A 24,635-nucleotide genomic window follows, 5' to 3' on the forward strand; every position below is an offset into this window, starting at 1 on the left:
GGCCCAAGATCTGCAGGGTGCATGCTGGTAAAGTAGTTCTAGCCTCCTGGTTGGGCCTTTGTCTTAGGGTGATCCACCTCCTCAGCTTTGCCAGCTCTGGGTTGGACTGCTGCAGATATATCCACTCATCTCTGGATCAACCCAAGATCTGGGCTGGACTGGATTCTTCTCTAGACTCTTGATTGGTTATTGCAGCCACAGCAAACTGTCTGAAGTCCAGAATCTTGTCACCTACAAGTTCTTCATCCACATCTCTCTTTGGGCCTGCTTGAATGACTTGGAACAGAGCATCTCCATGTGTGTTCTGAGAATTAGACCGGTAGGAGATCTTGTACTGGTAATTGGACATTTTTGATTCCCACCTCTGTTCCAGTGCACTAAGATTTGCATTCTCCACGTGACTCAGGGGATTGCTGTCCGTTCACACATATATTTTTCACCCCAACAAATATTCTGCAAAATTTATTGTCATAGCCCACACCAATACGAGCAGCTGCGAACTATAATTGTCCAGATTCTTTTCAGTCTGTCTCAGCGACTGACTTGCGTAAGCGATCCCCCGCTCTTTTCCTTCTTGCACCTGGGCCAGTAATGCTTCAAGCCCGTTCAAGCTTCCATCAGTGTACAGCACGAAGGGTTGAGAGAAGTCAGTGTAACCCAACAAAGGAGTGTCCGTCAGCGCCATCTTCAATGTCTGGAAAGCTTCCTCTTGCCCTGGACTGCACTGGATTGGCTGCCACTTGGCTCTCCCTGCCATTCCTCGAAACAACTTGTTAAGTGGTGCTGCGATCTCGGCTACTTCTTTTATGAATCTGCAGTACTACCCAGCCAGTCCCAGAACACTCAGCTTCCTCAGATTAGTAGGAGTGGGCCACTTCTGCACTGCAACCACTCTCTCTGTGGTGTGGTATACTCTCTCCATGGAAAGAGTGTGTCTCAGATATTCACTTTCCCACTTAAACAAGTGACACTTATGGAATTCAGCTCCTACGCATGTCTTTGAATCTGCTCCAGCCAGATAAGCTTGTCTTCAAAGGTGGAGCAATAAATCATGCTGTCATCAAGATATATCAGGGTTGCTTCAAAGATTAGATGCCTCAAACATCACTCCATCAGACTCTATAATGTTCCTAGTGCATTAAATTCAAACAGCCCAAAGTGAGGACGAATCTTCAACAGCCACTGAGACCTGTCAGCAGCCACTGGCTAGGCCAAGGGAGGAGAAGTATTTGGCCTTTCCCATAGCAGACAGGAATTCCTCGATTCTGGGTAGGGGGTAGGAATCAATTGAAAGTGTTCAGCCAACAGTAGTCCATGCAGATCCTCAGCGTACCATCTGTTTTCCAAACCATCACAATAGGTGCTGCCCAGGGACTCTGGCTTTTGCGAATCACCAAATCATGCAGCATATGCAACAGCATTTCTTCCACCTCCTGATTCATTTGGGAGCAGCAGCTCCCTTGGGCTCTCGTGCTGGATAGCCTGGGCACAGAGCTCACAGCCATAAAGAGAGGACTTAGAAATCCCCCAAAAATTTAAAAAAAAATCACAGAAAAAAAAGGTAGAGATGTTTACCTCCCCAGGCCTCCAAACAAATGCACTATCAGGGTGCAGTGGCAGCAACACAGGTGCAGCAATACCGATAAATCAACCAGACTTCAAATCCATGGATGGGGTGGCTGTTTGTGTTTGGTATATTAATGCACAAAAAGCGATAATCTGTATCTGACATTATTAACACACAGGTGATGCACAGCATCTGGCTTACAGCCTATTAATGACACCCACACTCTTAGATCAGATGGGTTACCCAGTGGTAACCAAAATGCATCCTGTGTGAACAGAGGCACCAGTTTACAGAGCCATCTGGGCCCACTGCACCCTGAAAGATAAATAATAAAGTGCAAAAGACACATATCAATATATGTGAGGTATTAGTTAATATTATGGCCAAAATATGGAAGCTTGCAACCCACGTCAAGGGTCCCCACATTTGCGAGTCCTATCACTAAACATCAAAACAGAGCTCACAGACATGAAAAGAGGACTTAGAAATCCCCCCAACATTTTTAAAAAATCACAGAAAAAAAGGCAGAGATGTTTACCTGCCCAGGCCTCCAAATAAATGCACTAACAGGGTGCAGTGGATCCGATTAAAGATGGCAGCAGCACAGGTGCAGCAATACCGATAAAACAACCCCCTCCATGCATTTGGAGTCTGGGTGTTTTATCGGTATTGTTGTTGATAGTCCGTTATCCGATGGCAGCTTTAAGGCATCTGAAGGGCAGCGCTGTTCCGGCATAGTGAGCATCTGTTACCGGCCACATCAGCGCTCCCCTTCAGATGCCTCAAAGCTGCCATAGGATAATGGACTATGAACAACAAGTTAAGTGACTCCAAACTAATATATATATTGTTTTCTTCATCTTCTGGAAACATGCATTTCCCTGCTGTATTTAATACTTGAGGCAGTGTGAACTGTGTAGTTATTCGGTCACATCTATTTTAGTAGACCGATAATAGATAGTTATTGGAAGGACTTTTATGCATTTTTTATCTTTATATTTTTTATCCTTCTTATGTGGCTTCATATTTAAAGATGTGGGACTACTCTTTTTGGCCGTGCTGTTAGTATCTACTCATGCCCATCATAACACCGGTCCTCTAAAAAAAGGTACCTACTTCAATTTTACATGTGCTTCCATCTATGTGTGTAATTGACTTGCTACTAATATTTAGGCAATTAATTTCATCCACTATTCGCACTTTGTTTTTACAGCGCAGGTATATACGTTTTACTTATGGATAATACAAATGGTAACAGAGCCCAGAAAAACCTCTAAACAGATTAAAGGTGAACTTCAAGCTCAAGGAATATCAGTGTCATATTGCACCATCCATCATTGTATGAGCCAAAGTGGACTTCATGGGAGACGACCACGTAGGACACCATTGCTGAAAAAAAATCTTTAAAAAGTTAAACTGAAATTTGCCAAACTACATGTTGACAAGCCACAAAACTTCTAGGAGAATGTCCTATGGACAGATGGGACAAAAATGGACATTTTTCGCAAGGCACATCAGCTCTATGTACACAGACGGAAAAATGAAGGATGGGAAATCTTGAAAAATGAGATTCTCAAAGCACAATCATTAAAAACCGAAAAGAGGGAAGAATACGACGCATTTAAGGAAACCAGGATGGATGAACACAGAACTTAAGCACGTGCTAAATAGGAAGAAAAAAATGTTCATCAAATGGAAAGAGGGAGGCATATCTAAAGAAGAATATAATGCTGTCTGCAAAACCTGCAGGGCACAAATCAGATTTTCTAAAGCTGACAATGAATTAACGCTTGCAAAAGATGTCAAAAGCAATAAAAAAGGATTTGGGAGATATGTCAAAAGTAAAAGAAAAATCAAAGATGCTATAGGGTTTTTACAGGATGAAAATGATGAAATGGTAAGAAAGGATGTTGAGAAGGCCAAACTTTTAAATTCCTATTTTGCACCTGTTTTCTCTCAGAAAGGAAACGTAACATCAACTGATCCTCACTGTCCTATTAAAGGAAGAATCCAGGAATTCTATAAACAGAAGGAAAGTGAGGAAACACTTAGCTAACATAAATTAATTCAAGTTTACAGGTCCAGATGAATTACATCCCAGAGTACTGAAGAAGATAGCAGAAGAAATTTTTGAACCTCTCTCCATAATCTTTGAAAATTCTTGGAGAATAGGAGAAGCCCCAGCAGACTGGAGAAGAGCAAATGTTGTTCCTATCTTCAAAAAGGGGAAGAAGATGGACCCAGGGAACTATAGGCCAGTGAGTCTGACTTGTATACCAGGAAAGATCTTTGAACAAATAATTAAACATGTATGTAAGTGCCTGGATAAGAATGAAGTGATTAACTCATGTCAGACTAACTTAATTTCCTTCTATGACAGAATCACTGACTGGGTGGATCAGGGAAATGCTGTAGATATAGTATATCTTGACTTCAGCAAAGCATTTGACAAAGTATCTCACACAATCCTTATTGAAAAAATGGATAAGTATGGAATGGACAAAGCAACTGTTAGGTGGATTCATAGCTGACCCAAAGAGTGGTTGTAAATGACTGCATATCCAGTTGGAAGAATGTCTCAAGTGGGGTACCATAGGGCTCTGTACTGGGCCCTGTATTGTTCATTATCTTTATCAATGATTTACATGAAGGAATTGATGGTAAACTGATTAGATTTGCAGATGACACAAAGCTAGGAGGGACAGCTAATACTAGAGAAGAGAGAGAGTATTCAAACAGATATAAATAAACTGGGGCAGTGGGCAGCAACTAGCAGAATGGTTTTCAACAGGGAAAAATGCAAAGTACTACATCTGGGCAATAAAAATGAAAAAAGCATATACAGAATGGGAGGAATAGGGATAAGCAAAAGCACATGTGAAAAAGACTTGGGTATTCTAATAGATCACAGATTGAACATGAGTCAACAGTGTGATGCAGCAGCAAAAAGACAAATACAGTTCTGGGATGGATTAACAGATCACGTGAAGTCATTATTGCCCTCTACCCCTCTTTGGTCAGACCTCATCTAGAATACTGTGTCCAGTTTTGGGCACCATATTTTTTTAACAAATCCTTTTTATTAATTTTCATACATTTTCATAAAACAGAACAATTGCACAAAATAAAAACAGCACAATTACATTGCCATACAGAAAAATAACTGTCAAAACATCCCCCATTCCTACCCTAATCATCACCCTACCCGTAGATCGCATAGCACCACCTGTGCTACATGAGGTTACATCAATCAAGAAATTTGAACCTTTAGTTTCCCCATAGTACCCCAGAGGTTGTTCATCAAATATCAGTCCGCCTGCAAGAACAGAATCATTGACCTAAATCCTATTGAGCATCTTTGGAAAGAGTTGAAACATGCTGTCTGGAAAAGGCAACCTTCAAACACTAGACAACTGGAGCAGTATGCTCTTGAGGGGTGGGCCAAAATACCTGTCGAGAGGTGCAGAAGGCTCATTGACAGTTACAGGAATCGTTTGATTGCAGTGATTGCCTCAAAAGGCTGTGCAACAAAATATTAAGCTAAGAGTACCATCATTTCTGTCCAGGCCTATTTCATGAGTTTTATTTTTTAAAACATTCTGTGGAAGCATGGTTGATAAGCAATGTCTGACTTTCATTTGTTCATTTTCATATATTTTTTAATTATTATTATTTTTGTCAGACTCAAGTTATTTCTGTCACCATTGTAGGTTTTTCTGTCATTAAATGAGGGGTACCAACAATTTTGACCACGTGTGTACCTGACCAGCTCCTGCACAAGAACTAGCTCACCCTGCAATTCTTCTGGTGCCAGCTGGTTCCGCTTGGTTTCATCAAGCCAGCAGATGGCAGTCTTTTCTCACTAATGTCACATCATGCAGGGGCTCTTCAGGGATGCCATCACTTCCTCCTACATATTTTTCCACAGGCTGTGCTATAGAAGAGAAAAAAATGCACAAACAATAAATGTCAAAAATGTATAAAGTACAAAAAAAACTAAAATAGTGTATCTTTAAAATATATTAATACTTTAAAAAAACAAAGTTTGATGCAGGCCTTTTTGCTTTTGCAACCTCTTCTCCAATCTGCATCCAAAATAGTATTCTTTTTCTTTTACAGGTGAGCGTCAAGATTCTTCAAGTTCAAGTTCTTCTGGATTTCAACCATGGTTGCTTGGTCTTACAGCCATGGTTGTATTTCTTTTCATTGTGTTCATCTTACTGATTATTAACAGAGTCTGGTGCAAGAAAAGGTATGTACAAAACCATTGCTTCTCAAACTGTGAGACTTGCCCCACCAGTTAAGTGCCCTCTAACTGTAGAATCAGTTATAAAGTTGCAGAAGTGTTTCTTTGACTGCAACAATCTCTGGTTCAGCAATATTATTGACTCATTTTGGATTTGTAATATTATACAGAGTTCAAAAGACAAACAAAGGGCCATGGCCGTTTTAGGCAAAGTGGGACCCTAGGCAAAAGTTTAAAATGGGGCCCCAAATGCGAACATATTGCACATCACATAGAAACATTTCTGTTGTAGTTACATGCGCTGAGTTCAGGCCGCTAAACGAGTGTGATTGACAATATTGAAGTTGTTCTACGCTTGTTACCCTGCCTCTTTCCATCGGCTGAGGAATAATGATGGGGACAGAACAATAACTTATAGATCACAAATAGATCCCCATATAGTACCATGTTATCAGCAGCACATCTACCATTTACACCGGAGATGTGCTGCCGAGAACAATGATTTTTGTTCCGGCATAAACAATCCAATCACTCGATGAATATGCAGCATTTTGCTTGTTTAGTATAATACACCCCATAGTCCTCCTTATATTATAATGTCCCCCATAGTCCTCCATGTAGTATGATACACTCCCCATGGTCCTCCATATAGCATAAAACACTCCCTATAGTCCTTCATATAGTTGTCACGGTCACGCGTGGCTGGACACAGCGCCTCCAGCAGGGCGGATTTAGATGACAAGCGTGACCCTGTAAACACCGCCTCCAGTTGGGCGAATTTAAATAATAACACGTGCAGCTGGATACGCCGCCTCCAACAGGCGAATTTAGGTAATACACGTAACACGTAAATCTGGAAACCCCGCCTCCAGTAAGGCGAATTTAAACAATAAAGGGGAAAACCTGGGTAACAATAACAATGGTGGCCCTGCGATAGGGAATGGGGACGTGGAGACCTCCTGCACTCCCCTGAGTTAGTGTCTCTACACTCCTAGCGTTCCCTAGGCTGGTTCCACACCGGGCGCCGCTCAGGATACCTTTAAACCCTAGCTCGCCCTCCACCTAAACCCTCACTAGTGAAGAGGACGGTGCGGAAACTAATCCCACCACTGCACTAAACACACATAAGGAAAAGAGACAAAACAGGGGAACACCACTTAGCTTTGCTCTGTTGCTTACGCTCCCAGCAATAGAGCCCACCACCTGCGTGCATCTTTTCCTCCGACCGGGTCCAACACCATAGTGCAGCCTTGGAGCAGAGTCCATCACCTGTGTGCAGCTGTCCAGAAAACAGAGTCCAGCATAAGAGTCCAGCTTTCCGCCAAAGAGTCCAGCATGTTGAGTCCAGCTTTCCAGCAACCGAATCCAGCATCATGAATGCAGCTCTACACCATAGCTGCCACTCCACCAAGCCATGCAAAAACTCCTTACTGACACCATAGCTGCAACTCCACCAAGCCATGCCAGCCCTCCTTGCAGACACCATAGCTGCCACTCCAGGACTCTCACTGAGCTGCCCGGGACTCTCTTTCAGCTCCATCCTTCACCCAGGCTTGCATGTAACTGAGGACTAATCACCAACAGTGATTGACATTCCTGACACTCTCTTATAAAGCAATCACACCTGTTACATAATTGCGTGCACAAACTAAAGTAACCAAGTGCAATCACACTCACCACCACCGGGGGGCAAATTTAGAACAAAAGTCACCACAGTGCAATAATCCTATGGCCACCGGGGGCAAAAAACAAACCTTGGCACACAGCCAAAGGAAAAAAAAAGGTTACTTTGTGCATTTATCTGTCAGATCCAACCTGGATCATGACAATAGTATAATAAATTCCTCAGTCCTCCATATAGTATAATACACTCCTCAGTCCTCCATATAGTATAATACACTCCTCAGTCCTTCATATGGTATAATACACTCCTCAGTCCTCCATATAGTATAATACACTCCTCAGTCCTCCACATAATATAATTCACTCCTCATAGTCCGCCATATAGTATAATACACTCCTCATAGTCCTCCATATACTATATGTTAGGGACAGCGGAACGCACTAAATATAAAATAATAGAAAGTGCGTTCACCGCCCGGGGTCCACCGTGCAGAGGTGTTAAACTGCTGCTATATAATGGCAAAAAAATAAAAATAAAAAAAAAAAATAATTAAAAAAAAAAAAAAATTTTCTACTGGCTAACACGGTACCAAACCACTTTTTCCGTTTTATATAATGACAGACGCACAATATGGCGGTATATCGCACACGGGTTGAACGTCACCCGGTGTGCACTGGGCGTACTCTGTTATGTTTACAGAGGTGTCTTAAGGCATAAACATAAATGCCGAGCCTGTTGATCTCACAGGTCTCAGCGGTGTGCATGCACGGTATATGGTCACAGGACTCAGGCCCAAGACACAGGGTCGGTGTCCGTCTAGACCTACCGTGCGTGCGGCGTCGCTACCGTGGACGCCCCAAGTGCTGCTGACTGTGGCGCGGCAACTGAACCAGCCGCTGTACAACAATGCCCAAGAGGGGGCGCACTGTCGGACGCTAGCACTGTGTAGATGTGCAATGTGGCCTGAAGCGTGCCACTGACTGGCGCTGACTCTAAGACTAAGTCCCTATCCACACACGTAATATCAGAGGGAGGGGATCTTAATGAGTCATTCGCAGGTACATGCATCCATCATCATTCACACAGTAGCAAGTATAGTCTATACTAGCGCATGGCCAAGCGGCCATGTGGACCTTTTATAGCCGTGCGGAACCTTCCAGATCTCTGGGATGGACCAATCAGATCAGAAGAAGGACCTTAGCACGTGGCTCCCAATCTCCAATGGGAGATCGTCTCGTGGGCATGCCCAGTAGCGCAACGAGAGGACTCAGCCACTGGAGTGGCTTGCTGCAGGAGAGCCTGCGCTGCTATTGCTGACCCAGAGGTGGCAGCAGCAGCCAGTCCTACAGAGCTGGTCTGAGCAGAGCGTCTGAGACGCCGAGATTGCTGTGCAGGCTCCTGAGTGGTCAGAGGAGAATGGGAGACCACTGGATGCAAGGCTCTGGATTCCTGCTGTGCAGCTGCAGGAACCCGACGCCTAACACTATAATACACTCGTCATAGCCCTCCATATATTAAAATACACTCAGTCCTCATTGCCCTCCATATATTAAAATACACTCAGTCCTCCATATATTATACACTTCCCATAGTCCTCCATATAGTACTCACCCTTGAAACTGCTAAGACTCTTACCGTCACTCTTATTCATTCTCGTCTGGACTACTGCAACTCTCTTCTGATCGGTCTCCCTCTTACCAAACTTTCTCCTCTCCAATCCATCTTGAATGAGGCAGCCAGGGCCATATTTCTGTCCAGCCACTTCACTGATGCCTCCATCTTGTTCCAGTCATTACACTGGCTACCTATTCGCTACAGGTTCCAGTATAAACTCATCTCTCTCACCCACAAAGCTCTCCACAGTTCTGCACCGCCTTATATCTCCTCTCTCATTTCTGTCTATCACCCTACACATGCCCTCCGTTCTACAAATGACCTAAGACTAACATCCCCCGTAATCCGAACCTCGCACCTCCGTCTCCAAGACTTCTCTCGTGCTGCGCTAGCTCTCTGGAATGCAGTTCCCCAGACGATCAGACTGATACCTAGCCCCGACCTATTCAAGCGTGCTTTGAAAACCCATCTCTTCAAACAAGCATACCACATCAATTCCTCAGTAAACTAACTTTGCCCTGTTCCCGCCTTCCAAATATTATTCTGAATCTGCACCCTACTATTCATCTGTCTCCACACCCTCCATGCACACGATAACTGCACTTGATACTTGACTATTGCACTTAAACACATGGGCTGATGACTGGATCATGCAGCTTTATATTATAATCCCTATTTATTATAATTGCCAGACCTGAAATAACAAGCACTTTTCTCCTACTGTGTCCCCCCATTTCCTTTTAGATTGTAAGCTTGCGAGCAGGGACCTCACTCCTAATGTCACTGTTTAAATTATCTTAACTTGTATTGAATTTATTGTCTGTACATGTCCCCGCTTAATTGTAAAGTGCTGCGGAATATGTTGGCACTATATAAATAAAAATTATTATTATTATATAGTATAATACACTCCACATAGTCCTCCATATATTAAAATACACTGCTCAGTCCTCAATTTAGTATAATACACTCCTCATAGTGCTCCATATAGTATAATGCACCACCATAGTCATCTATGTACTACAATTCATTTTCCCATAGTATAATGCATGCCATTGCTCTTCAGATAGTATTATGTATTCCCCATAGTCCTCGATACAGTATAATGCAGCCCACATATAGTATAATGCAGCCACCCCACAGAGCATAATGCAGCCACCCCACAGAGTATAATGCAGCCACCCCACAGTGTATAATGCAGCCACCCCACAGAATATAATGTAGCCCCACCATACAATATAATGCAGCCCCCCTCATATAATATAATGCAGCCCCTTCATAGAATATACGATAGCCACCTCATAGAGTGTAATGCAGCCCGTCCATAGAATATAATGCAGCCCCCCTATATAGTATAATGTAGCCCCTCCATAGAATACAATGTAGCCCTCCTCATAGAATACAATGTAGCCCCCTCATAGAGTATAATGTAGCCCCCTCATAGAGTATCATGCAATCACCCCTTGTAAAATATAATAAATATGATATAGCCCTCCATAGAATATGATACAGCCCACCTCCCCATAGAATATAATGTAGCTTGCTGCCGTGGTGACTGTTACCAAGGAGATGTAGCTCTATAGACCTCAGTGGACCCATATGAGGTGACGGTGGGATTTTACATTGGGGGGTCTGCACTTGGCACAAAAGTCGCACATAGACAGTGCCAGCAGCCTGTACCACAGACACAGGAGCACGCAGGCTCCATAGACTTGTCTACAGCTGCAGCTGGTGCTAACTCCTGAGATAAAACTCCCTCTACACTCAGAGCACGGGCACATAACCACCGCGCCCACTACATAAAGGCCACAGATAACGTGTACAGCCCGGCACTACCTGCATTGTGTGCGTCACCCAGCGCAGCACCGCATCCACGTCACCCGCTCCTGCAGCAGCAGCTCCAGCACCGCCGCCATTCCGTGCCCAGCGCGCCATCCACTGACGTCACATCAGGGCAGAGTTAGGCACACGTGTATGGAGACGGGAATGGGTGGAGTCAATTTGGTGCACTGGTCACATGTGGGCGTGGCTTTCTGTAGAGCCTTCTCTATATACACTTATCAGAGCAGTTGAATGGGGCGCGGGGTGAGTCGACGCTGGTGGCAGGAGGGCCCCTCTCTCACAGGCCCCATAGCGGCTGCGTGATGCGCCGCTATCAGTGGCATGCCACTGGCTGGGGGCCCCTGTGGGAGCGGGGGCCCTAGGCAGCTGCCTGCTGCTAACCCCTCTCACATGAACGTATAAAACATTGCATAGCACTTGGACCAGTCTTATTCTATGGGACAGTTCTGATCTGCGATTATTTTCTCATTCTGATTCGGCATGAAAAAACAATGGCAGCATGCTGCGATTGCATCCAAGAATTGGATCACCCTCACCAATACAAGTCTATGGGTGCGTGTGAAGCATCGGACTGCACTCGAATGTCAAAAACAGTGAACTATGCAGGGATTAAAGGGAAGCTATCAGTTCAGTCATGCTGTGAAAACCAGGAGGATTAGTTTGAAATGATCTGCCATCAGTAAAGCCATTCTGTTTAGAGTCCTTGCCTTTCTTGCTCTTTAACCCATTAAGGACCGAGCCACTTTGTAGGTTAATGACCAGGCCTGAATTTTGATATCTAACCAGTCACTTTATGAGATTATAACTCTAGAACGCTTCAACGGATCCCACTGTTTCTGAGACTGCTTTTTATGACATATTGTACTTCTTGATCGTGGTACAATTTATTCGATATGACTTGTGTTTTTTTATGAAAAAATTATAAATTGGGCAAAAAATTTTAACGTTTCACAATTTTCAAATTTTTTAATTTTTATGCCCATAAATCAGAGTTATGTCACACAAAATAGTTAATAAATAACATTTCCCATTTCGATAAATCATCAAGTTTCCACTAATGCTTTTGTTTTCACTTTGTCTAGGATAGTGATGCTGTATGATGAGTGGGGGTTCGGGGGGGACTTATTTGATGAGGAGAGGGTGTGTGGAGAGGTTAGAGGAGCAGCGGACTGTTTTTTTTCTTAATTTGTCTACATTTCAGCAGCCAATCAGGGTGCAGAGACCATCCACAACATCATGACACACGGTCTTCTGTTATTGGCTGCTGAAGTCACATGTCCCTGTCCATATAAAAAGTGAACATCTTGTTTTGCTGTCGCCATTTTCTCAGTTTCAAAGTGCAGAGAAGCCGTTCCTGCTACTGCTGATGCTGCTGTTGCTGAAACTGAACAAGCTAGATAAGATCCTGTCCTGTGTGAAATTGATCTTCCAGCATCTAACCAGATTGTGCTAAAACTATGTTGCACTCTCAGGTATCCCCATTTGCTAATCAAAATAGTTTGGGCAAAAACTGTGTTGCAGTCAGGAATCAGAAGGCCGGATTTCCTCTTAAAAAATCATTAGGCCTAATCAAGAAGTTCAGACTGGAGGCTGCATTTGCTAATCCAAATCGCTTGAGATAAAACTGTGTTGCAGTGAGGAATCAGGAGGCCACATTTGCTCATCAAAATAGTTAGGTATAAAAGTGTTGTTTAAGCACAATATCTAAGAAAATAAATAGTGATTGTTCATTTAGTGACAAGTGACTCACAGGTGTGGGCTTAAGATTGTGAAACAGCAGGTTAAAATAGGGGAAGGGTACATACAACACATGAGTGGTGATGTCTGAGGGAAGAGGATTGGTGTTCGACGTGTACGTGGGTTAGGTGTTAATGTTAATGAAAGCTCAACTGAACAAACACCGTCTCGTCCTTTCAAAAGACCACAGACAACATCTGTTACTGGCTGGGCTACTCAACTTCCTTTCTTTGGCAGCCGTGCAGCAGTATGTCATGTAGATGAGGCTCAGAAAGAGCATATGCTCCAGTGGATAGCAAGCGCTGCATCAAGTAGCCTCTCCTCCTCTTCCTCCACCTTAGCATCACATACAGTAGAATCCTCAGAGGTGGCACACTAATCAGCCTTGTTTCCCCGTGTCACAAATTTCCAAACGCTCAACTGACTGTGGAGAACCACAGATTGGCCATTCTGCAGAGCTGTTCACACATTCTGTTCCATGGGCATTAAATGTCTGCTCCAAAGATTAACAGAATCCAGAGGAAGAATACATCTGAATCGATGCCCAAAATTTTTTCAAGTTGGATCCATGGTCGGACTAAGTAGGGTCCGAGCAGAATTCAGACGTTAACCATCATGGGTAGAGATGATCCTGATGATACCCAAATACTAGAGGCATGCACGCACTGCACTGTGGTGTCAGGGCAGGAAGAGGAGGAGGGTTACGCTCAGAGTGAGGAGGGGGAGAACAGAAAGGTTGACGATGAGGTTGTAGATCCTACTTGATGTGAGCCCAGAGGTATGCAGCTGAATAGATCAGCAGAGGAGGTAGAGGAGTAGGGAGATGAGGAGGTGACATTGAAGTTTCACACACAACACAGAGTGATGCAAACACGACAAGCACTGCATCTTCAGCCACAACTCTGGCTGTGGCCAGCACCAGTTGCGAGTCTGCAGCTCGCAGGGTCAGCAAGGGTTGCCTAGACTGGGCCTTTTTCAGACCGCATAGCATTCCCCAACTAACATTATTTGTCAAATTTGCAAAAAAAAACTCAGTAGAGGCAAAAATTGCTATAATTTGACAACTCTTTGCATTAACTGGCACATGCGCGATCAACATGCCTTAGTCTGGGAATCTCACTGCACAGCTAGGGCTCAGTTCAATTAGGCAATTTTTAAATTAATATGACTTAGAGATCGCAGTTACACAGCTCAAGAGATGTGGACAGCTACCCAGGCCGAGTTAGAGCAATGGCCATCACCACTGAACCTGGAGCCAAGGAAGGCCGTGTGTGATAACGATGCAAACCTCTTTGCAGCCCTACACCAAGACAACCTCATACATGTGCCTTGCATGGCTCATGTCCTCAACCTTTCTCTGCCACTATCCTGGATGTTCTGTTGCAGAAAGCACGGTCACTGTGTGCTCACTTTTACCATACGCACACCATATGTCATCTAGTTGCATCACTACAGAGGGATTTTGACCTTCTGGTTAACTGGTTGATATGCCATGTGCCGACACTCTGGGATTCCACTTTGCACATCTTGCAGCAACTGTGGCAGCAGCAACGAGCCCTGGTGCAATATGTTCTTTTACATAGCCTGGGCCAACGCAGTACAGGCGTGATGCAAATCACGCTTGCAGAGTGGGCACAGATGAAGGACCTCTGCACCCTTCTGCACAGTTTCGAAATGGCTACTAAGATGGTTAGCGCTGATGATGCCGTCATCAGCACCACTACTCCGGCCATCTACATGCTGGAACACACTTGGAATGGTCTGCGTAAGGAAGTGGTCGTCCTAGAGGAAGAGGTAGATGCTTCTCACTAAATTAGAATATCATCAAAAAGTTAATTTATTTCAGTTTTTCAATACAAAAAGTGAAACTCATATATTGTATAGAGTTATTACAAACAGAGTGATCTATTTCAAGTGTTTATTTCTGTTAATGTTGATGATTATGGCTTACAGCCAATGAAAACCCAAAAGTCATTATCTCAGTAAATTAGAATAATTAACAAAAAACACCTGCAAAGGCTTCCTAAGCATTTAGAAAAGTCCCTTTAGTATGTTTCATTAGGCTTCACAATCATGGCGAAGGCTGCTGACATGACAGATGTCCAGAAGGCAGTCATTGACACACTCCACAAGGAGGGTAAGCCACCAAAGGTCATTGCTAAAGAAGCTGGCTGTTCATAGAGTGCTGTATCCAAGCATATTAATGGAAAGTTCAGTGGAAGGTAAAAAAGTGTGGTAGAAAAAGGAGCACAAGTAACCAGGATAACCGCAGCCTTGAAAGGATTGTCAAGAAAAGGCTATTCAAAAATTTGGGGGAGATTCACAAGGAGTGTACTGCTGCTGGAGTTATTGCTTCAAGAGCCACCACACACAGACGCATCCAGGACATGGGCTGCAAGTTTCGCATTCCTTGTGTCAAGCCACTCATGATCAGTAGACAATGCCAGAAGCATCCTACCTGGGCCAAGGAGAAAAGAAATGGACTGTTTCTCTGTGGTCCAAGGTGTTTTCAGATAAAAGTAAATTTTGCATTTCATTTGGAAATCAAAGTCTCAGAGTTTGGAGGAAGAGTGGAGAGGCACACAATCCAAGCTGCCTGAGGTATAGTGTGAAGTTTCCACAATCAGTGATGGCTTGGGAAGCCATGTCATCTGCTGGTGTAGGTCCACTGTGTTTTATCAAAAGCAAAGTCAAAGTCAGCGCAGCTTTCTACCAGGAAATTTTAGAGCACATCATGCTTCCCTCTGCTGACAAGCTTTTTGGATATTGAAATTTCATTTTCCAGCAGGGCTTGGCACCTGTCTACACTGCCAAAAATACCAATACCTGGTTTAAAAACAGCAGTATCACTGTGCTTGATTGGCCAGCAAAATCGCCCGACCTTAACCACATAGAGAATCTATGGGGTATTGTCAAGAGGAAGATGAGAGACACCAGACCCAACAATGCAGACGAGCTGAAGGCTGCTATCAAAGCAACCTGGGCTTACATAACTCCTCAGCAGTGCCAAAGGCTGATCTCCTACATGCCACGACGCATTGATGCAGTAATTGATGCAAATGGAGCCCTGACCAAGTATTGAATGCATTTACTGAACGAACATTTGAGTAGGTCAACATTTCGGATTTTAAAATAATTTTTCAAGCTGGTGCTATAAAGTACTCTAATTTACTGAGATAGTGACTTTTGGGTTTTCATTGGCTGTAAGCCATAATCATCAACAATAACAGAAATAAACACTTGAAATACATCATTCTGTTTGTAATGACTCTCTATATAATATGTGAGTTTCACTTTTTGTATTGAAGAACTAAACTAAATTAACTTTTTGATGATATTCTAATTTGGTGAGAAGAACTTGAATAAGTTCTGGATTGTCATCGCACAGGAGGATGCCATGGGAGGGTGGATTACAGAGACAAAAGGGAGCACATGGTACCAGACAAATTGTTACAGCAAACCTACTCAATAAGGTGAATATACTGACAACAGTCCAAAAGTAGAAAATTCATAAAATATTTTATTGATTACAATATTAAAAACAAGGGGAAACTGACAAAAGATAACATGATTAAAGTGCTGCGGAATATGTCAGCACTATAGAAATAAAATTTATTATTATTATGATTAATACCATAGTAGCGGGATGATAATATATCAAATGCATAGTAAGAAAAACTGATTATAGAAAATAGTCATGGTAAGTCCCTAACACATAATCTTCTTAAAGTGCAATACATACATAGACTAAGTCTAAAATAAAGTGCATAGAAAATACATAAGAAGGGATAAATACCAACAGTCAGTGATCCTCTAGCTCCAACGCACATTTCGCCTGTGTGGCATTCTCAAGGAGTGAGAGTCCAATGTGGAGAATCCAAGTTGGGTTTCCATCTGGTGGGTTGCCTGTAGTGGAAGGGGTGTCAGAGGGCCATTATATTATTTCTACTCTGGCAATTGATGCTATTTTACTGGTGTGTGACAATAATTTTTTGAAATGTGCAGACTCCAAGTTGTGTGTCCATCTGATGGGTTGCCTGTATAGAAGGGGTGTCAGTGGGCTATTACACTATTTCTACTCTGTGGAAATTGATTCCACTTTAGTGGTGTGTTACAACAATTTTTTTGAAATGTGCAGAATCCAAACTGTGTCTCCATTTGGTGGGTTACCTGTAGTGAAGGGGTGTCAGTGGGCTATTACACTATTTCTACTCTTTGGAAATGCATGCCACTTTAGTGGTGTCTGACAATAATTTTTTGAAATGTGGAGAATTCAAGTTGGGTCTTCCTTCATCTGGTGGGTTGCCTGTAGTGGAAGGTGTGTCAGAGGCCTATTATACTGTTTCTACCCTGTGAAAATTGATGCCACTATCGTGGTTTGCAGCAATATTTTTTTGTAATGTGGAGACTCCAAGTTGTGTCCCATCTGGTGGGTTGCCTTAATGAAGGGGTGTCAGAGGCTATTATACTGTTTCTACTCTATGGAAATTGATGCCACTTTAGTGGTGTGTTACAATAATTTTTTGAAATGTGCAGAATCCAAGTTGTGCCTCCATTTGGTGGGTTGCCTGTAGTGGAAGGTGTGTCAGAGGCCTATTATACTGTTTCTACTCAGTGGAAATTGATGCCTCTTTAGTGGTATGAGACATTAATTTTTGGAAATGTGGAGGCTTCAAGTTGGGTCTCCATCTGCTGGGTTGACTGTAGTGGAATTGGTGTCAGAAGGACATTATACTATTTCTGCTCTGTGGAAATTGATGCCACTTTAGTGGTGTGTGATAATAATTTTTGGAAATGTGGATAATCCAAGTTGGGTATCCATCTGGTTGGTTGTCTGTAGTGGAAGGTGTGTCAGAGGGAAATTATACTGTTTGTTCTCTGTGGGCTGAGCGAGGTCACACATTATACCAATGCTCCCATAAAAGTGACGAAGGCAGATCCAAAACACTCGTCGGGGCGGACGCATGTGCTGCTGTGCCCTCTACTTTGTGGTGTCTCCACCAGGTACGTATTAACTACTTTAAAATGAGTATGCTTGTTGTGCCGCTGTATACCCTCATGCCCTGACTACAATACTGGTTTACTCTACCTGTTAATTGGCACTAGTGATGGGTGAGTAGCATTGTTGCTTGGGTCTCACCGAGCATGCTCGGGTGATATTCGAGTATTTTGGCATGCTCTGAGATTTAGTTTTTGTTGTCTCTGCTGCATGATTTGTGACTTGTAGACAAGCTGAATACATGTGGGAATTCCCTAACAAACAGGCATTCCACACATGTATTCAAGCTGTCTAGCAGTCACAAATCATGCAGCTGAGGCGACGAAAACTAAATCTCTGAGCACGCCAAAATACTCGGAGACCACCCGAGCATGCTTGAGGAGACCCGAGCAATGAGTATACTCGCTCATCACTAATTGGCACCATACCGTTTGGTATTTATTCTGGGCTATTGGTCTGTAAATTCTATATAATACTGTGATGATTATTTGCCAAATGTAATATATACTGCTCAAAAAATAAAGGGAACACTTAAACAACACAATGTACTAGGATTTTTGAGCAGTATATTTACTAGTTGACACAGCTTGCACTGTGTATCCTGTACTTTGTACTGCACTTATGTACTTAATTTTTCTCCCCATTCATCTGTTTTTGATATAAATATGACAATAAAGATTTTACATTTTTTCATTTTTTGGGCTATATGATAGTTTTTTTTCTTCTTCTTTGCTTCCCGTAGAAGTGGACAGATCGGCTGTCCATTACACTACTACTCACTTAGGTATGTGTGACCCTGCTCCATCCACTTCTATGGGGAGAGAGGTGGAATATATGACCCTGCTCTGTCCACTATATTGCTACTCCCATAGTAGTAGACACAGTACACCACTGCTGCCATAGAAGTGAACTAAGCAGGGTCACTCTTTATATTACTGCTACCATATTAGTGGACAGAGCAGGGTCACGAATTACACTATTACTCCCTTGGAAATGTGTGACCCTGCACTGTCTACTTCTATGGGAGCGGTGGTGTAATGTAATGGGCATTAACCCTCAACTGGTGAGGTGGGGTTTTTGTCACGCTACTGGTGATGTGGGGTTTCCTATACCCCAGTGTTTAGAAATCTCTTATTTTTACAGAAAATGCAAAGATCACGTTTGTTTTAATCGTTTTCTTATTGGCGATTGATTACACATGAGTATAACAAATTTTTGACACCCACAAGTATCACGAACAAACAGAAACTCAGTTATAAATTTGTGCAAAAATAAAGAAGTTTTCAAAATTTGAAAATGTGTAGAAAGAATTACATGAGTGGTGATGTGGGGTTCAGCAAGGCCAAGACTGCACTAAGCGACAGCTAGCTCTGTTATGCGTGGCCAGAAGAGAGAGGCCTTGATGACATCCTGTTGACAAGGAAATGGATGGAAGCTAGTGAGACACGTATCCTCATACCAGCATTTTTCAATGAATGGCAGCCGAACAAAAATTCCCTGGGGTGTGGTAAACCCCACCTCACCAGCTGAGGGGTAAATACACAGCTCTGGGGAGGAGTATCACCAAGATGGGCATTAAATACAAAACTCTATGTGGTATCACTATGGATGTACATAGAAATCAAAGGGCTCCCGAGCAGAAGTTCTATCTGCTCCACCCCCTCCCCCCCAAAAAAAAGAAGCGGACAGAGCATGAACATGCCTATGTCACAGTAGGAGGCAGTCACTGTGTGGGAGATGCGGTCGGACAGGGACCACAGACTCCTATGTACAGAGGCTGCCATAGTTGAGGTGTACAAGTGTTGTTACATACTAGGAAATGCAAATGGCAGCCCTCAGTTGTCTGGGAAATAATTGATTACGGTATACAATCAATAATTATTAATACAAAAATATAAATCTCTGCACCTTCCCTTTAAGAATATACCACTGTGATGTATAACATTGATCATTAGAATGCAAGTGGTTAAGTTAGAAAATAGTAACATTTACTGGTTTATTCTAAACATACATGCTTTATTTTTTTACAGGAAGAACAATGATGAGGAAGAAAGCAAAAAAGAAAGGTAAAGCAAAATGGTCTAAAAGATTTGTTTGTAGGATGAGATTAAAATACTGTATAGTTCCATACAATCATGACTATGAATGTGCAGTGTACACACAGTGCCTTGAAAAAGTATTCATAACCTGCAAACTTTTCCACATTTTTTCATGTTACTCCCATAAACATATGTATTTTACTCGGATGTTATGTGATATACCAACACAATGTAGCAAGTATATGTGAAGTGGAAAGGAAATGATACATAGTTTTCATAAATTATTTTAAAAATATAAATCTGAAAATTGTGGCGTGCATTTGTAATCTGCCCCGAGTCAATGCTTTGTAGGACCACTTTTTACTGCAATTAGGGCTGCAAGTCTTTTGGGGTCTATTGTAACATCTGGACACGCTGGCTGAGGGCCACCTCCTTGTCCCCAAACACTAGAGAAAATGAGGTCTCCTGGCGTACATTTGTGACATACATTTGCATTCAGACCCCCGTAGTCTGATACTCCTAAATAAAATCTTGAATAATTGCCTCCAGAAGTCACATAGTTAGTAAATTGTGTAGCCGGAGAGAAGTGGAATAAACCCGCGCTGCCAGTAGTATAAAATGCAATAGGAATCCATGGGGTATGAATGCAGTTTTATTTATCAAAGCGTTTCAAAGCACATCTGCTTCTTCCTCAGGATGAACCACCATCCTATGGAAGAAGCAGATGTGCTTCGAAACGCATTGATAAATAAAACCGCGTTCATACCCCATGAATTCCTATTGCATTTTATACTACTGGCAGCGCGGGTTTATTCCACTTCATTTGAGCAACACATGCCATCTTTTCCTGTCGATCTACAACAGCCAATTTACATAGCCAGCAGACGGCTTATGACTAGTGATGAGCGAGTATACTCGTTGCTCAGGTTTTCCCGAGCATGCTCGGGTGTCCTGAGTATTTTGGCGTGCTCGGAGATTTAGTTTTTGTCAAAGAAGCTGCATTATTTGCAGCTGCTGGACAGCCTGAATACATGTGAGGATTGCCTGTTTGTTCAGGAATCCTCACATATATTCAGGCTGTCTAGCAGCCGTAAATCATGCAACTGCGTCGACAAAAACTAAATGTCCGAGCATGCCAAAATACTTGGAGGATACCCGAGCATGCTCGGGAAAATCCGAGCAACGAATATACTTGCTCATCACTAGTTGTGACTTTCACAACCCTTGAAGGTGAGCATATCCTTTGCTTTTATTTTGCTATTTAACCCAGATAAGACCCTATTGCACTCATTATCTTTAAAAAACGAATCTGAACTGAAAAGTAAGTTAATGTGTATGCACAATGTAAGTGCATATTGACACATGACCATTAACCAGAGAAAGCAAAAAACACAAATATCTTGAACTAAAAAGTAAAAAATACACTGCAAATAATGCATAAAGGTAATAATAATAAGGCTATTTAGTTAACATAATTTTGATCAAAATAATGTACAAGCAATCACGCCAATTGCTTGTACATTATTTTGATCAAAATTATGTTTACTAAATACCCTCATTATTATTACCTTTATGAGTTATTTGCAGTTTATTTTTTACTTTTTAGTTCAGAATATTTGTGTTTTTTGCTTTTCGCTCATTATCTTTCCAGTTCTTGTCACAATCATACTTAGTAAATTGAACCCACATGTGTGTAATTTCTTTCCAGTATAACTACAGCTGTTCTTTGAAGTGAAGAGATTTATTTGAGCGTATTAGGGGAAAACAGCATCATGAAAATCAAGGAACACACCAGACCAGTGATAACATTCTGGAGGAGAGTAAAGCAGGGTTAGGTTATAAAAAATAGTCCAAACTCTAAACATTTCATGGAGAACTGTTCATTTCCATGATCCAAAAATACAAGGAGTATGACACAACTGCAAGCCTACCAAGACAGGACTGTCCACCTAAACTGACATCCCAAGAAGAGTAGTAATTAGAGAATCCGCTATAGCATTGTGTGGTAGCTTAAAACAACTTTTTATCACTAATCAAATAAAACACTACATACAGTTGAAACCAGAAGTTTACATACACTACATATATAAAAAGACACATCTGCATGTTTTTCTCAATATCTGACATGAAATCAAAATAAATCTTTCCAGTTTTAGGTCAATTAGGATTACCATAATTATTAATATTTGCCAAATGCCAGAATAATGAGAGAAAGAGAATGTTTTAAGTCAGTTTTGTTACTTACTGCAAAGTCAAAAGTTTACATACATTTCATTGGTATTTGGTACCATTGCCCTTAAACTGAATGACTTGGGTCAAACATTTGGGATATCCTTCCACAAGATTCTCACAATAGTTGGTCGGAATTAGGGCCCATTCCTCCTGACAAAACTGGTGTAACTGATCCAGGCTTGTAGGTCACCTTCCTTGCACCTGCCTTTTCAGCTTTGCCCATAAATTTTCAATAGAATTGAGATCAGGGCTTTGTGATGGCCACTCCAAAACATTGACTTTGTTATCCTAAAGCCTCTTTGTTACCATTTTAACAATATGCTTCAGGTCACTGTCCATTTGGAAGGCCCATTTCTGCCCAAGCTTTAACTTCCTGGCTGATGTCCTGAGATGTTGTTTCAGTATTGCCACATAATCTTCTTTTCTCATGATGCCATCTATTTTGTAAAGTGCACCAGTCCCTCCTGCAGCAACACAACCCCACAACATGATGCTGCCACCTTCCTGTTTCACAGTTGGGATACTGTTCTTAGGTTTCCAAGCTTCTCCATTTTTCCTCCAAATGTAACGATGGTCATTATGATCAAAAAGTTCAATTTTAGTTTCATCAGACCACAGGACATGTCTCCAAAAATTAAGGTCTTTGTTCCTGTACGCATTTGCAAATATTAATCTGGCTTTTTTAAGTTTCTTTTCGAGTAATGGCTTCTTCCTGGCAGAGTGGCCTTTCAGCCCATGTTGATACAGTTCTCGTTTCACTGTGGATATTAACACAATCTTACCAGCTTCTGCCATAATCTTTACAAGATGTATTGCTTTTGTCCTTGAGTTGATATGCACATGTCGGACCAAAGCTCACTCATCTCTGGGACACAGAAGCTGTCTCCTTCCTGAGTGGTTTGATGGCCGGACATTCCCATCTTGTTTGAACTAGCATATGATTGTTTGCATAGATGATGATAACCAAGGATGACCCAGACTTGTGCAAGTCCACAATTCTCTTACTGATATCTTGGCTGACTTCTTGAGACTTTCCCATGATGCTACACAAAGAAGCAGTGCGTTTCAGGTGTGCATTAAAATGCATCCACAGGTGTGTCTCTAATTAACTCAGATGTTGCCAAAAAACAGTTACCAAACACATGACATCATCAAATGGGCAGTCCAGAATTGTTTAAAGGCATAGTAATCTTAGTCTATGTAAACTTTTGACTTTGCAGTAAGTAATAAAAATGTCTTAAAACATTCTCTCTCATTATTTTGGCATTTGGCAAATATCTATTATTATGGCAATCATAATTAACCTAAAACAGGAAAGGTTTATTCTGATGTCATGTCAGATATTGAGAAAAACATGTACTGTATATGTGTCTTTTTCTATAGTGTATGTACAGTTCTGATTTCAACTGTATATATGTAAAATATTTTGTAGTCATCTACGCATCACAAAAATATGTGCCGTGTCCCTTACACTGTGTGAGGTTTCTGTCCTGATGAAGAAGTCCTGTGTGGCCTCAAAATGCATTGTGTGACGTCTGCCTGCGGTCTGGACTGCAGCCAGACAGCACCCCGAGAAACACTGATACCCTTTACCCCTATACAGGGATCTGGATTTATAGCAGAGCCCAGGAGGCACTGTCTGACTAGGAGCAATGACCAGAGCAGGACGGTCGCCAGAAAGGTGTTCCAATACAGGACACAGAGGCAATGATATCCGAGACTAAACCAGTCAGGCAGCAACGGTACAAAAACAGTAGACAGTAGCAGAGTCAGATTCCAGGCCGAAGCCAGAGTCATAAACCAGGAGAGTCGCAGAGGTACAGAATCGTTAGGCAGAAGCAGAGTCAGAATCCAGGCCGAAGTCAGAGTCATAAACCAGGAGAGTCGCAGAGGTACAGAATCGTTAGGCAGAAGCAGAGTCAGAATCCAGGCCAAAGTCAGAGTCATAAACCAGGAGAGTCGCAGAGGTACAGAATCGTTAGGCAGAAGCAGAGTCAGAAGTCCAGGCAAAAGTCAGAGTCAGTCAACAGCAATTCACACAGTAACACGCAGGGGAACCAAGAATATATCCGGCGGCTTGCAAGCCCAGTCCAAAGGTATTTGAGGGATCAGGTCATCCCTCACAGGCTCCCGGGCTGATGATGTCATCAGGACCGCCCCCAGGACCAGACCTGATGACGATGCACCAACCCCTTCATGACTGACAGAGGAGCGGAGTCTGTGTCCACTAGACGCCTGCGCAGAAGCCCTTTCACTGTTGCCGCCATTACTCGGGCGCGAGCCACGGCACCTCACAGTGGCTGAGGGCGGAACAGCAGGCCCTGAATTCGACGATGACATGTCAGTCCGGCGCCTCCTGGTAGCCGAGGCCTGGACAGCAGGCCCCGAGCCCGAGGGCGGCGTGACAGTCCGTCGCCTCCTAGTGGCTGAGGGCGGAACAGCAGGCCCAGAGTCAGACGGTGACGTGACAGTACCCCCCTCTCCAGGAGGGGCCTCCGGACCCTCAAAACCCGGTTTGTCAGGGTGAAGAAGATGAAATCTCCTAATTAATGCCTTGGCATGGACGTTCCCCGCAGGAACCCAGGACCTTTCTTCTGGGCCGTAGCCCTTCCAGTGTACCAGATACTGTACTGAGCCCCTCACAAGGTGGGAGTCAAGGATACCCTGGACTTCATACTCCAGAGCTCCCCCAACCGAAACAGGAGGAGGAGGGGACTGAACAGGGTGAATGGGAG

General features: G+C 42.8%; 1 protein-coding gene across 1 annotated transcript in view; it reads left to right on the plus strand.

The window, feature by feature from the left end:
• The window catches only part of SMIM24 (small integral membrane protein 24), an 86,304-nt gene that overhangs the window by 39,780 nt on the left and 21,889 nt on the right, over window positions 1-24,635 (plus strand). The window contains exons 2-3 of the mRNA XM_073543920.1: window positions 5,687-5,819; window positions 19,660-19,695. Of these exons, the coding sequence (XP_073400021.1) occupies window positions 5,687-5,819; window positions 19,660-19,695 (169 nt within the window). The remainder of the gene's footprint in view (window positions 1-5,686; window positions 5,820-19,659; window positions 19,696-24,635) is intronic.

This window comes from Dendrobates tinctorius, unplaced genomic scaffold (genome assembly GCF_039654945.1).
Source record: "Dendrobates tinctorius isolate UK_male_01 unplaced genomic scaffold, ASM3965494v1 ptg000011l, whole genome shotgun sequence".
NCBI classification, from domain to species: domain Eukaryota; kingdom Metazoa; phylum Chordata; class Amphibia; order Anura; family Dendrobatidae; genus Dendrobates; species Dendrobates tinctorius.